Source organism: Hypomesus transpacificus, chromosome 25 (assembly GCF_021917145.1).
Source record: "Hypomesus transpacificus isolate Combined female chromosome 25, fHypTra1, whole genome shotgun sequence".
Lineage (NCBI taxonomy): Eukaryota > Metazoa > Chordata > Actinopteri > Osmeriformes > Osmeridae > Hypomesus > Hypomesus transpacificus.
Window position 1 is genome coordinate 2,067,282 of NC_061084.1, and position 14,924 is coordinate 2,082,205.

The 14,924-nt window shown below is 46.0% G+C and overlaps 1 protein-coding gene across 2 annotated transcripts; it reads left to right on the plus strand.

Annotated features, from left to right (window-relative positions):
* The first annotated feature begins 8,250 nt into the window (after positions 1-8,250).
* Positions 8,251-13,856, plus strand: pcdh7b (protocadherin 7b). 2 transcript variants are annotated; one of them, XM_047049326.1, is made up of 2 exons: positions 8,251-8,294; positions 8,461-13,856. In XM_047049326.1, the coding sequence occupies exon 2, from the start codon at positions 9,176-9,178 to the stop codon at positions 12,287-12,289; it is 3,114 nt and encodes a 1,037-aa protein (XP_046905282.1). In that variant the 5' UTR covers positions 8,251-8,294; positions 8,461-9,175; the 3' UTR covers positions 12,290-13,856. The 2 variants fall into 2 exon arrangements, with proteins under 2 accessions (XP_046905282.1, XP_046905283.1); XM_047049327.1 differs by lacking the exon at positions 8,251-8,294 and having other exon boundaries at positions 9,828-9,898; positions 10,233-13,856.
* The last annotated feature ends 1,068 nt before the right edge of the window (positions 13,857-14,924 follow it).

The window sequence follows — 14,924 nt, forward strand, 5'->3', positions numbered from 1 at the left end:
TATGTATTAAACCTTAACAGCTCGACCTAATTGGCTCGCCGATGACAAGGGCACTGGCCGGCGGACATTTTAGGCAGCAATGTCAAGCTGACTGACCGTCTGGTCCTCCACCCCCCAAATGAGAAAAGTTGGAAGGACCTTGTTGATTGAGCTTCCTTATCGACTTCTCTGTCTCATCCTGTGGTTTATTTTCTTTGTTTGGTTGTTTGGGTTTTTTTTCTTCTCTCAAGGATTCTTTTCTTTTTTGAATGTAATTCTTTTGAAAGATGCTGAAGAGGAGACGGATGAAACAGATTGTCTAGTGGAAGCATTGGCTCATCCACACATCGTTATTTTACAAAACTTTGAAATACCCGTGGTTATAAATACATTTATAACCTTTGCGCAGTTATGTTGATTGTTGACCACTCTCCATTGGCCTTCTATCACAAACCATACTGACCTCAAATCAAGTGGCAAAATCACCCAATATTCGCCACTTTCTAACACTCTTACCCTGTACCAATCGTGAAGGCGGTTGCAGGTGCATCCAATCAATGCCTTCAATGAGGTACAGTACTCCTGGGTCACATCAAGCCCGGACGGTGAATTGGAAGGCCAGGGTTGCACTGCAGAACCATTGCCTATCTCCCACTGTGCTAATCAAGCACTGTATGTCTGATCAATACACCCGGAGGAAATAAGGAGGAGAACAGATTGCACCCCAGGGTTAGCTAGGTGGCAGGGGCCGAAGTGGCCAAAGGGATGTACCAGGTAAGAAGAGACAGATAAGAGAGAGGGGGTGAAATTGCCTCGGACGAGTTGAGTGATCAAATGTCTCAGATACTCCCTGAGACATGGACCAGACTTGATGGGAGAGAGATGTTACCTGGCAGGAATAAGGAAGCCTCTGTTAAGAAAAATACCCAAATGACCAAAGACAATCGTTTTCATGATTGACAGTGATTATGCAATGTTGTCTTTGTCATTGGCCCTGCAAAAATGATAATTCCTTCTCGTGAACATACAGTAGATTATACATGTCAGTTAGGGTTCTAATTAATCTGTAATTATCTGCACAAATCAACATTTCATGTTTAATCCGTCAAATTTCACATCCCTAATTAAAGACAAAAGCGATCATGTGTAAGATTTCAATCAGCACAACCTAAATAACAATAATCCCTCATGGAATATAAAATGGTTTAATCTTCGAAAAACTACATCTACACTGTACCATCTTCAAAGAACCAGTACCCAGAGGGGACAAATCCACAGTCAGGCAGGCAAAACATTGCATTATGGGAAAACGGAGGTGTGGCAAGACAGACTGGGAATTAATAACACTTCAGAAATGGAATTAATAACCTCTCTAATCATCCCAGAGGCTAGTCAAAGTGCATGAAAATCAGTCATCTTCGTGGTGGCACTCAACTGAAACATTTCTTTGGGCTAATCCCTGGATCGATTCCTATGATCGCATTAATCCTGACAAATCACTGGCCATGGTATTCCAATACAAAGGTTTTTTGACAGTAAAGTGCTCAACACGTATATGCCAGAACAAAAGCTCTCAACACAGCCTGGGATTTTATTTGAGCAACATAGATCTCAGTGCCAAAGCACAAATTATGATGACGATATTATCTGTCTCTATCTCTCTTTCTCCCTCTATTTTTCCACATCCTTTTACATGACACAGTAGGTAGAGAGACATGTATACCATAACAAATGCACAATGCAGTCTGGTACATTAAATCCTTGAGCCTTTTGAGAAGCTTTTGAAATTACTTGTATACGTTTAGCGCTTTAGAGAGAGAAAAAGTACAATATGTACAGTATTTAGACTAAAGTGTCAATCGACAGTATTTTTTTTTTCTGAATACTAGAAATGGACATACAATATACCGGTTTATCATAGAAATGGAACATTCAAACGCTCCAAATGCAAAACTTTGTTTCACAGGGGTTGAAAAGGAAGTTTAGGAGTGTATACTGCACTAGTGATACAGTTTTGCAATGCTCGCATGAAGTCAGCCCAACTTCCTCTCAGGCTGTTGAATATTCAACAGTCCCGCCTTTTTTGTGGTTCCATTGGCACAAAGACAGGTTCTTCTATTTATGAAACATACATCTTTACAAATGCTAATGACACCAAATATGAATTCTGTTGCAATTCAGAACACTCATAATACCCATCTTCCCCAACTGCTGGAAAGTCTTATATTAATTAGCCGAGAGAACAATAGCTATTTCAGAGCAACCTCGCATATGCTTCCTTTTTATGTTGATGCAGAGTGAATACGTGGAACGCGTTAGCGGGAAGCACTATTTTTAAACAGACACTAACATTTGAAAATACTAGGGGTCTGTTTCAGGCCTTGCTTTTCATTTTTAGGGATGAGCAATGTAAAACAAAAACACGTCAAGTGTTTTTGTTTTACATTGCTCATCCCTAAAAATGGCTCATGTGTCTGACACAAACCCCATAGCATACCTGAAAGACTTGATTCTCAAGGACAACATGTACAGAATGGGAGATTTCTGGTCTGCTTCTCTGGCTTACCCTCACCGGACACTGACAGGCTATCACATGAACCATTTGGGTCAGAACATGCAGATGGGAGGATATTCATAATAATACCTAAATGATTTAGTCCCCTAAGACCCACACCATAAGCCCACATCTGCAGATAGCCCTTGGGGAATAGGCAACCTTACCCACACAGTCGTATGGGGCGGAATCATCATTTTAATGAATCCTTTCAAAGAATGCCATCCGTGTAATACAGTAAATGACCTAAGATCTTCCTAGAAATGATGAGCTCAGCACAGACGTCGCCTAATTAAAGTTCCACTCACAATAGAAATGAACAAATTACGAGCATACTTCTAAATGTCAAGATAACCAATTACCAAAAGAAAATGGCCATTATGGATTCCTTTTGGCCACAGGTGATGAAACCACCTGGAATAATGAAATAAGGCTAGAGGAAATGATATTACAATTCTGGTCACATCCTGGGACAAGTATTAAGCGAACTATAAACATTGTAGGAGTTTAGCCTAGAGTGCATAGGTTGTAACAGATTGATTTCTATATTACGTCTAAAATGAAAAGTCTGTAACTGAATTTCTCAATAGAGGCAAGTTGACACATGCAATGACAGGGTTAGGACTTTAGCCGACATGTTTTTTCCTTCGTGTTTGATGCATATGGTGTACCGAACAGTGTCCCTAATTTTATTATGACATTACAGATAACTTTTGCAACTGACATGGCCAACAGAGAAACTACACAGTGGCACAGTGCCCTTCTCTGCTCCACCTCACTGCATTAATTTTGTATTTACATCCGATTTGTTTGCGATTCAGTCCACTACACAGATCATAATTAGAACAGACAAAGGTACGATGACCTGCGGCGTTTTCCGAGCAGCGCCTGGGAGCTAGGCATTGTGTTTTGCTGAAGAACAAGCCTCTGACTGACTGGCATATACCTCACCTCGACAGAGAAGAGGGTCGTGGGCGTTCGAGAGAGTGAAGTAAAGAGGGGAGAGAGAGAAAAGAGAGAGCTAGAGAGTTTCTCTGAGCTGAGGAAGCCCTCAGTGAAGGCTCGCCTGAGAGAAGAGATGTCCTTCTGTGAGATGACGGATGGACCGCTGAAGCACCAAAAAAAAAGCGCAAAAAAAATAAAAAGATCAACTTTCAGCCTGTATTTTCCATTCAAAGACATTTTTGACAGGGAGAGCGCCTTCACTGTGGCAATGAGTGGAGCCATTTTGAAGTCTCCTACCTGCTTCAGAGAAGCAGGGAGCTGAAATAGATATATCTCCCGGCTGCCTGGGTATTTTCTTACCCCCCTTCCTTTGCCTGTTTTTGACAGGAGACTCTGAATTCTTGAGAAGTTGTATTCTTATTTTCTACCCCTAGCAGTGGGACAACGCATGTACTGTGTGCACTCCAACACTGCATACACAAACGCAGGCTCACACATACACACACACACACAAATACACATGCCCACCAACCAAGAGCAAAACAAGAGTAGCCGTGCACTACAAACAAAGGCACACCTGCCACCCGGACACTATTTGGCGACAGGCCACTTAATCTGAGAAAGAAACAGTCCAGGCGATAGCTGACAATCTTCACATGCAGAATACGCTCCTGACTGTTCTATGTGAACTCTGATGCGAGCAAATAGCAAACAGCCATTGACTCAGGAGAGATTTAGTGCGCTCCACGATTTTAGGTCATGAACTGGGGAGGGTAATTCCCCCACTATACTCTCCTCCTCCTTTGTTCCTAATAATGCATCTTGTGTTAGCCCCTCTGCCTGGGTAACTTGGGTGGGGGTGGGTGGGGGTGGATAATGCAGCAGGGCATTTTATTCCTCTGACAAGGCAAAGCCACAGAAATACTGTGGAGACTACAGCAGTGGGGTGGGGTGCAGGGTCTGTGAGCAAAAAGGGTTGTCCCATCCTACCGCCTCCATCCTAACTCGACACCCCCGCCTCGGATGACCCCATCTAGTGTGTCCTCCTGCCCTGACTACCCCTAACAAGCCTCATCCCTTTCGGGCAGGCTTTCTGAAGGGGGCTCTTTCAGGCTCGGCCCTTAGATGTTCCAGGGCTTTTGTATGATGGTTGGCTGTCTGATGTGACTCAATGATACAAATGTGACTGACTGTCTGGAAGTGTTGGTGGGTGGGGGTGAGTCATGTATACATGTCCCTCAAGCAAGGAAGACATTTGAAGTGTGTGTGTGTGTGTGTGTGTGTGTGTGTGTATGGGGGGGGGGGGGGGGAATTACAGTATTGACTATGCATTTCCAACAGCCTGACAAAAGGGTGAGGGGGTCTTTGAAGAAGTTGAAACAAAGTATTTTTTTACTTCAATAGATCCATTCAGATCTCAAATTTGAGGATGCCCTATTAGCTATAAGCTATGCTGTCTTTGTGGGTGGGGTTACTCACACCAAACACAACTCTCCCTGTCACATGATGCCACACTAGATGGTGATCTCCACTGTACTGTAAGTCCATAAATGAAACCAACAAGCACAGATGTCCTTCAAAACTATCCACCATCCACAAATGCAACACCTTCTGAAGTTTTGGAAATCATGTTTGCAGTATATGTTCAGGATGTCACATCACTCCGAAGTGAATTTTTAACCAGTTTTCACACATATGCCCGAGATTTGGTTCCATTCCCATGTAACTCATGTTCCCATGGTGGGAGGATTACCCAAGAGCCATTGCAATTAGCGTGTTCTGGTATGGTGTGACTTTGTCACGTATCTACCAGCCCAATGATGCCTTCTGTGAGAGCAAGGCGCTGAGTGTCCCAGAATAGTACTAGCTAAAGGGGGTTGGAGAGCTGGGCTGGCAGACTCCATCATGGAGCCATAGTTGGATTCCAGTGTTGAGTCACTCCTTGTTGACTCCTCCTTCTTTCTTCTTCTGAAGGTAGAATGCCATGACAGTTTAGCTCCCAGGCACCACTACAAAGAGTTACTCAACAGTGGGCCAGACAGGTTCCGGAGGGGGCTTTTTGCACATTCTCACTGGATTGTTCTGTTTCACCCTAAGCCACGGGTTCATGGTTTGCAAAAAGGAAGTGATATACACGCACACACATCTTCACAACTGTCCACTCAAATAATAATTCACTCACACATAAAAGGAATATTTGTATACATATGTGTGAAATACACACATATCTCACACAAAATACCTTCAGAGGAAGATGCAGTGCTCGAGCAAGAGGGGTTGCAAAGGGGGCTGGCTTTGGACACACACACCTCTGACTGTAATGCCTCTGCTGGCTCAAGGAGGTTCAAAATGCCACCCCCACACTGATGTTGCGAAGCTGATTTAAGTTCAGCTCTGTCAGATAGAGAGATAAAGAGAGGGGGAGAGAGAGAAAGGGGAAGGAAGGGAGGAAAGGAAAACCATATGGAAGAGCACTGCAAGGAAGCAGTAAATGAAACCTTGAAGACAGATACTGAGGAGCTAGGAACTGTAATAAAGATAGCCTGATAAACTGGGCTCTACTTTTCACAAGAATGATGGTCCAAAAAAGTTCCCATGTCTGAAAAACACATTCTCTCCTTTCTCCCCTGCTGGTTCACACACTGGTAACACACCGCCAACACACAGTTTATCAGCATTGATCGGGAACAAAATCAAGAACAGTGTTAAATACAGTCCAAGGTGAGAAAAACACTCTCTGTCACACACACGAACACACACACACACATACTTATTTGACAATGACTATTGAGGTTGATGAAAACCTACGCTGCACAGATATGCAAATGAAGGAAAAGTTTTCCCTTGTTGGACCCACGCTGCAGTGCGGGTCCATAATTTATTGAGCGAGTTAGCCTAGCTTAGGTCCAAACACCTGGTGGCTTGTAGCATCACTCTGAGATAGCACACCACTGGGATCAGACAAGCATCCACTTCAAAGCAACTTTGACCCATTTATTATTAACAGAAATATTTTTTCAGCGGCGGTGGCTCCTCTCCCTTCTATAAGGAGAGAGCAAAGTTACAGCAGGTCTTTTTAGATGTGGGACAGATTGAACTGTTCAGACTTGTCATAGTCGCAGTCTCACTGTGTTATGGCGAGGTTACAGAATTAGGAGATTCTTATTGTTTTGAATTGTTATGGGGGAAGCTATTTTCCAAGAATTCTAATAGTGTTTATGATCTGATGTCCTAGGTAGCCTACATGTCTGGATTCCAATCAAACCTCATATTTGAATGAGAGAGCTGTTGTTTACAATTATGTTATTCCTGAGAAAGTCGTGGAATAAGTTAAAACTAAACCAACAATTCACAAATACTTCTTATTGGCCTTATTACCAAATATCAACTATTATGATGAATTGTCCAGGTGTACACCCTCTAGTGGTTGTGGCACTTGCTGAGTAATTGCCAAAACTATATATAAAACAAAAATCGAATTGCCTGTTTCGACAAAATTACTTATGGCTGGCTAACAGAATAAATACATTAAACTAATATGTGCATCTATAACTGCAACACTACTGTGCATGCAAGTCATCGGGAAAATATCAGAAGATATATTTCCGCCGACGACAGAGGGCGTAAGTAAGTAAGGATAAGAGCACTGTTGGCATTCCGACTGAGCCTCAAGATGCATCTGCAACAGTGGACAGCCGCCCTCTCTCACGCTCTCCATTTCTCTCTCATCCTACTTTATTGCACTGCCTTACTATACCGTAACCGCACGAAGGCTAGGTTATCCTCATCCACATGTCAAACCGGTAAAAGGAAGCCCTTGCACGAGTTGTGATGAAGAACACTAGTAGCCTTAATTATGTCTGATTTAAAACACCTACACGCACACTCGCGCGCGCAGCCCTTATAAATGCAAAAAGAGTAACAATATTTGTTGCCGGTTCCATTTGGCCAAACCGAACACATAGGTGTGCTCCCGTCATCGTGTGATGGAGAATAAGCTACGAGAGACAATCAAATGAAAGGGGTACCCATTAAGAGCTTAAAGCTAGTAGGCAACACTGCGCGCGTTGCGCCGAATAGCCAAACCACCTGCAGTCAACCACCCGCGTTCATAAAGTGACCACAGGCAAGCCACAGGACTGTGTACATATTCCAACCCGTCTCCCCACTGGAGTGAACCCTACGAGACAGAGAGTGATTTGTGTAGAAAATACATGTCAATGTGCTTTTGTCGATTTATTTACTTGATTACCGAATGCGCAAAAGTTTCTGGAACATTGGAGGCAGGTGAAGCCTCTTATGACCACTGTCCACATCCCGAAAAACAAACTCATGTCATGCATTTTCTCCCAACAGGGTTTTATGTCTGCATTAAATGCTGAATGCACAAATCCTGTAAATTCGATAGTTAAATATGCCACAAGCTATCAACATAACCCTCTGTGTGTTTATTTAGACTACACGACAACAGTCTATAAAAACAAACCTCACCGTATCCCCACCCCGAACAAAAAACGGTTTCAGGTTGTGAGGTAAAAAAAAAAGGCAGGAACATTGTATTTTCTTTCCACGCCTGAGTCACTTTCGTTAAATTGCCTACTGTCTTAAGTAAATGCAATTTTCCTTTATTTTCTGTTCCTCATCAAATAGTTGTCGACTACCCTTTAGACCTACCGATCAAGTTCAACCCTGTACGTGCACTCGGGAGAGAGAAACTGGAGGGGGTGGAGAAAGCGCGCAAGACTGCAATATCATTTGTGAATCGGTCTCACAGTGCCGCAGATAGGGGCTGCAAACGCACGCAGCGCTTATGCAGGTGAGGTAACGACTGGCAAGTAGACTAAGAATGCAGGACAGAATAAGGATTTCATCGTTGAAATTGTTGTAATTATTCTCAATACCTTCATCGGAATTACAATTTTCTGTGTTCCTCTGTTTTTTTCTGATCTCCGCAGTAACATTCTTTTTTTTTGTTGGCCAAGGAGTTTTTCCTCATTGCCTGCAAGTGAGCGAACTATCACACATTAAAGTGACTTGAGAAATCAGAGCGCACGGATGCTTGGATAGTCGACAGGGCAGATCCTATTCTGCTTATTCACATCTTCAAGGTAAGAGGACGGTGCAGTAGGCTCCTGTGTCTTCAAGAGTTCGGAATCTGTGCGGGCAGTCTCATCACTCTTTTTCTGTATTTGGAAATATCTTTGGACGGAGTCATCTTGGATAGCCCACCGAAAAGGAAGGATTTTTATGATTCTTTATTTGAATTGCAATTCCAGGATACGTTTTTAAACTGAAATTGACTGATATAAATTTGAAGTGAAATGACAAAACAGTTTGGACATTTGCATGATCATGTCCTAATGCTTTCATGACAGAGGCTACAACAGTAGCGCACGGACTGTTGCATTTGTGCTTTGCACGGAATGCGTTTTTATTAAAATAAGAAAAAATCAAAATATTGAATACAAACGCAGAAAAGCAAAGAGAATAGCCCGCGCACTTGCTGTTCACTGCAGTTGAGGCGGAGTGGGAGGGCGTCCGGAGAATGAAGTCTCACGCATCCTGAAACGGAGGACTTAAAATCTAACCGAAAACGAACATTGTTCAACAGATAACAATATAGGCTACTCAGCTAATAACTCGTATACAAATTCAATTTCAGGCTTCATAATCAAGTAAATTCATTCAGGTGGAACAATGAGGACTACTGGCGCAGTGGACTATCTATGCTACTGTATTATCATCCTGCAGCTGCTGAATCAGCCCGCTGCTAAGCAAGTGCTCCGATATCGCTTGGCTGAGGAGGGACCCGCCGATGTCAGGGTAGGAAACGTAGCAGCAGACCTCGGAATTGTTGCCGGGTCCGGTGAGGTTACATTTACGCTCGAGTCCGGCTCAGATTTTTTCAAAATAGATAACATTACAGGCGAGCTGACCACCAATGAACGACGGATAGACCGTGAAAAATTACAACAGTGCCAAATGATATTTGATGAAAATGAATGTTTCATCGATTTTGAAGTGTCCGTCATTGGACCGGCGCAGAGCTGGGTCGATTTATTTGAAGGAAAAGTAATCATTTTAGACATAAATGACAACACACCATCATTCCCCTCACCTGTTTTGACTTTGTCTGTGGAAGAGAACAGACCTATTGGCACCCTTTATCTATTGCCCCCGGCCACAGACAGAGATTTTGGCAGAAATGGCATCGAGAGATATGAGCTTATTCAGGATGGGGAGAGCTCGAGGCGGCTGGGCTCGAGCTCCGGGGGACGCGTGGACAACGGAGATTCTTTCTCAGGCAAGAGGAGATTTGACGAGGGGGCGAGCAGAAGTAGCGTGTTTGAACTGCAAGTTGCTGACACGACAGACGGCGAAAAGCAGCCCCAGCTCATCATTAAGGGGGCACTGGACAGGGAGCAGAGGGACTCTTACGAGCTCACGCTGCGCGTCAGGGATGGGGGTGACCCCGCGCGCTCCTCTCAGGCCATTCTCAGGGTGATGATCACCGACGTGAATGATAACAGCCCGCGTTTCGAGAAGAGCGTGTACGAAGCCGACCTGCCTGAGAACAGCTCCCCTGGTGCCCCCATCCTGCAACTGAAAGCCTTTGACGCGGACGTGGGGGTGAACGGTCAGATTGAGTATGTTTTCGGGGCAGCCACCGAGTCAGTGAGGAGGTTACTGAGGCTGGACGAGAGCACGGGCTGGCTGAGCGTGCTGCACCGCATAGACCGCGAAGAGGTCAGCCAGCTGAGGTTCACCGTCATGGCCCGGGACCGCGGCCAACCGCCCACAAAGGACAAGGCCACGGTGATCCTCAACATCAAGGACGAGAACGACAACGTGCCCGCCATCGAGATCCGCAAAATCGGACGCATCTTCCTCAAAGACGGGGTCGCTAACGTGGCCGAGGATGTGGTGGTGGACACCCCCATAGCCTTGGTCCAGGTGTCTGACCGTGACCAGGGCGAGAATGGCATCGTCACCTGCACCGTGGTGGGGGACGTCCCCTTCCAGCTCAAACCGGCCAGTGAGATGGAGGGGGAGCAGAACAAAAAGAAATACTTCCTCCATACCTCGGCCCCGCTGGACTACGAGGCCATACAGGAGTACAACGTTGTCATCGTTGCTGTGGACTCGGGGAGTCCTAGCTTAGCGAGCAACAACTCACTCGTCGTCAAGGTGGGGGACACCAACGACAACCCGCCTGTCTTCAGCCAGAGCGTTGTGGAGGTGGTCTTTCCTGAAAACAATGCCCCTGGTGAGAGGGTGATGACCTTGTCGGCCATGGATGCAGACAGTGGCAAAAATGCGGAAATCGCCTATTCTCTGGACCCATCCGTGAATGGAATTTTCTCCATTGACGAAGACACTGGGGACCTCAGAGTCCATATGATTTTGGACCGTGAGCAGACCGACAGGCACGAGTTCAAAGTGATAGCCAAAGACAAGGGCATGCCCATTCTGCAGGGCTCAGCCGCGGTGGTTGTCCTCGTGTCTGACAAGAACGACAACGAGCCTAAGTTCATGCAGGACGTCTTCACCTTTTACATCCGGGAAAACCTGCAGCCCAACAGCCCCGTTGGCATGGTGACCGTCGTGGACGCGGACAAGGGGCAAAATGCCCAAATGAGCCTATTCGTCGAGGAAGAGGAGGAGATCTTCTCCATCGAGAACGACACAGGGACTATCTTCTCCACCATGTCCTTTGACCGCGAGCTGAAGACCGCCTACACTTTTCGCGTGAAGGCGGTGGATGGCGGAGACCCGCCCAGGTCGGCCACGGCTACCGTCTCTCTCTTTGTGATGGATGAGAACGACAACCCTCCGACGGTTACCTTCCCCATCAACAGCTCTTACACCCTCCTCCCCCCGTCCAGCAACGTCAGGACCGTGGTGCGAACCGTCATGGCCACCGACACGGACACGGGGATCAACGCCGACCTGAACTACAGCATCGTCGGTGGCAACCCCTTCAAGCTGTTTGAGATCGACGGCGGCAGCGGGGTCATCTCCTTAGTGGGCAAGCTGGAGCAGAAACACTACGGCCTGCACAGGCTGGTGGTCCAGGTGAACGACAGCGGCCAACCTTCCCAGAGCACCACCACCCTGGTCCACGTCTACATCAACGAGACCCTGTCCAACTCCAGCGTCGTCGAGGCCCAGGTGGCCAAGAGCTTGGGAACCCCCCTCAACACCAACATCGCCGGCGACCCCAACTACAACCTGGGCAAGCAGAGACTGAGCATCGTCATCGGGGTGGTGTCGGGCATCATGACGGTCATCCTCATCATCCTCATCGTGGTCATGGCCCGCTACTGCCGCCCCAAGAACAAGAACGGTTACGAGGCGGGCAAGAAGGACCACGAGGACTTCTTCACGCCCCAGCAGCACGACAAGAGCAAGAAGCCCAAGAAGGACAAGAAGAACAAGAAGTCCAAACAGCCGCTGTACAGCAGCATCGTGACCGTGGAGGCCTCCAAACCCAACGGCCAACGCTACGACGGCGTCAACGAGAAGCTGTCGGACAGCCCCGGGATGGGTCGCTATCGCTCCGTGAACGGAGGGCCTGGGAGCCCGGATCTGGCCCGGCACTACAAGTCCAGCTCGCCTCTCCCCACCGTCCAGCTTCATCCGCAGTCTCCGACGGCCGGGAAAAAGCACCAGGCGGTACAGGATCTGCCCCCTGCGAACACATTCGTTGGGACCGGAGATAACATTTCCCTTGGATCTGACCACTGCTCTGAATACAGCAGTCAAACCATCAACAAGTACAACAAACAGGTAAGACTCGGTGACTTTTAAACGTTTTCTTTGTCTAATCCTCTCTGTTCGAAATGTGTGTTCGTGTGTTCCTGCCTCTTAGTGTAATCTCGATCGTAATGCTGTCTGACAGGGATGGTGTCAGTAGTTATGTTGCTTTTTATGGTGCTAATGTGTGTCAAGTTAGTTGTATTGATCTGTTTTGGTTTGGAGTGCCATTCACATGGAATATTAAAAAGGGAGTTGAGAATGTGCATATCCCGTTTGGATATCCTTTCAACACAGCATTTCAACGCAGCACCTACCCCACTATTGTTATTGTTTTTCCATGCTAGTGTTCAAAGTTACTCAACTCAGAGTTCAGGGTTAGGATCAGAGTTTGTTGAACCCTCTACCTGCAATAACCCCCTGTTTGTTTTCAGACTGGAGGGCGTCATGTTTGCTGATGCACATTAGTGGCAGTGCCCCAGACAACTCACACAAGGGTCTCATTTGCAGTTCTTTGATCCCTGGGGAGGCTTTGCAAGTTTAGGCACCCGTCAGCTAGGTCAAACCCCAGCCCCATTTTTTACAACAACATCACCTTTTTTTTTGTTGTTGATGGAAACAAAGGAAAAGGGGAAATTTAGGAAGCTGAAAATGCAGCAAGGAGTGGCGGTGTTAGGAATGCTTGCTGAGGTGTTTTACATGGCTCCCTCGGTTTGACTAGGAACATCTGGGCCGGCAGGTCATGTTAACATTCCTCTGCACTGGTGTCTCTATCAATTCACCAACCCAACAGTGTACTCTCTCTCTCTCTCTCTCTCTCTCTCTCTCTCTCTCTCTCTCTCTCTCTCTCTCTCTCTCTCTCTCTCAGCCCAATTTCATACTTATGGATCCGTCCTTCCTTCACCCCATTGCCTCTCCTCTTTTTTCTCCGTCTTCCTCCTCTTTCCTCCCCTCTTTCTCACATGCTCTCCCTCCAGCATTCCCTACCTCTGTTTCGGTCTTCTTCCCTCATCACCCACTATGTTTTCATTTGTAATGTAAAAGGCTTTTGCGGCTCGGGGCATGACAGGGGTTTCATATTTTAGGCAGTGTGGCGTGAATTAATGAAATCATATCATTATTGGTCTTTTACTTTATTTTCCCAGCCGGAGTCAAGCGAGGCGAAGCTAGGTTAATACATTATGAAGCCATGCCTTTTCATCTGCGTTTGCCAAGAAGAGAACACTTTCTCTATTGTTTCATGTGTTTTTCTATGGCAGTCTAATGCATTATTGATTGTTCTCTTACATGGTGTAAGCAGCCACTCATCGTGCATTCCTGAGTGCTGTTCCCTCAGCACTTGGTTGGATTCTCTCTGTTTTTCTTGGTCTGTCATTCTCTCCCCCCCACACCCTCTGGTTCTTAATTTCCCTATTTTTTCTCTCTTCAGTATCTGTTCCCATTTCCTCCTCTGTTCCCATCCACTCCTGTATTGTTGCCTGTGCTCTCTTTTGCTCTGTCCCTTTCTGCACAATATCTGCCTCTGCATTTCTTCCTCTCTACAAATCCAACTTCCCTCCCACCCTAACTCCCTCTCCCTCTCTTGCTCAGCTTCTTTTTCTTGTTCCTCTCTCTCTCTCTCTCTCTCTCTCTCTCTCTCTCTCTCTTTTCTCCCTCTTCTCTATTGCCATCTCCCACACCAACACACCAATCCATACCTCTGTCTACCTCCAAATCATTGTTCAAACGGCACACTCTCATCCGTTCCTCCTCGCCTTCCTTTTTTTCGTTTTCCTTCCTCTTAAATCCTCTCTACTCCCCGTCTACCTTCCTGCTATTTCCCCACTCATTTTCCCCCCACTCGCTCTCTCCTCTTTTTGTTCGTCTTGATTCGGTCTCTGTGTCTCGAACGGCGTCCAATATGGTGTGTTCAGCGGGTTGCTGCTCAAAGTGTGAGGAGTGCTGTTGCTTGCTGATGTCTCATGCATAATTAAAAGGGCACTCTATTCACTGCAACAGCATGTATTGTGTGTCGCTATTCTCCACTTAAATAATTCTTTATTTACCTCACTGTGCGCACAGCGACAGCTTTTATGGGTCCTTGTTTGTGTGGTTTGATGTCCAGCCTTCGACCAAAACGCCCATGGTCGACACACTCGACTGCATGATGCGCCGCTAACACTACTTTTGCACGCACAGCATTTTTCGACTGGAGCCCGGACACGAAGGCTGTGTCCCTGAGGATGACTCCTCAACGGTGTGTCCTCCTCGACCAATGGTCGGTTGCTAACAGTGTTAGAGGCCAGCCACTGGCCCTCAAAGAAACACGAGGCAAGAGTACTGTGTAAAACAGACATTCCTGAATGGATTTTCACATGTCTTAAATCTGAGGTAATGACATACTCAGTGTCAACACTTTATGTTTAGGTGCAAAGGTAGATATATATAGAGAGATAATGGCTGTCTATAATCACACAAGGATGCTTGTTACAGAGATTAAACCTTTACTGGTTTGAGCGCTCTGAGTATGACTTTAAAGGGGCAATTCTTTATTAGATCAGGTGATGGCTGCAGTCATGTTATTGTGGTTAAGGTCACTGGAGCTAGGCATAATGGATTCTCAGGTTAAAAGTCATTTGGTTAGTTTCAGTTTCACAAGTTCATAGGAATTATTTTGCGCTGAAGTAGTATTTCTTATTTATAGATTTTT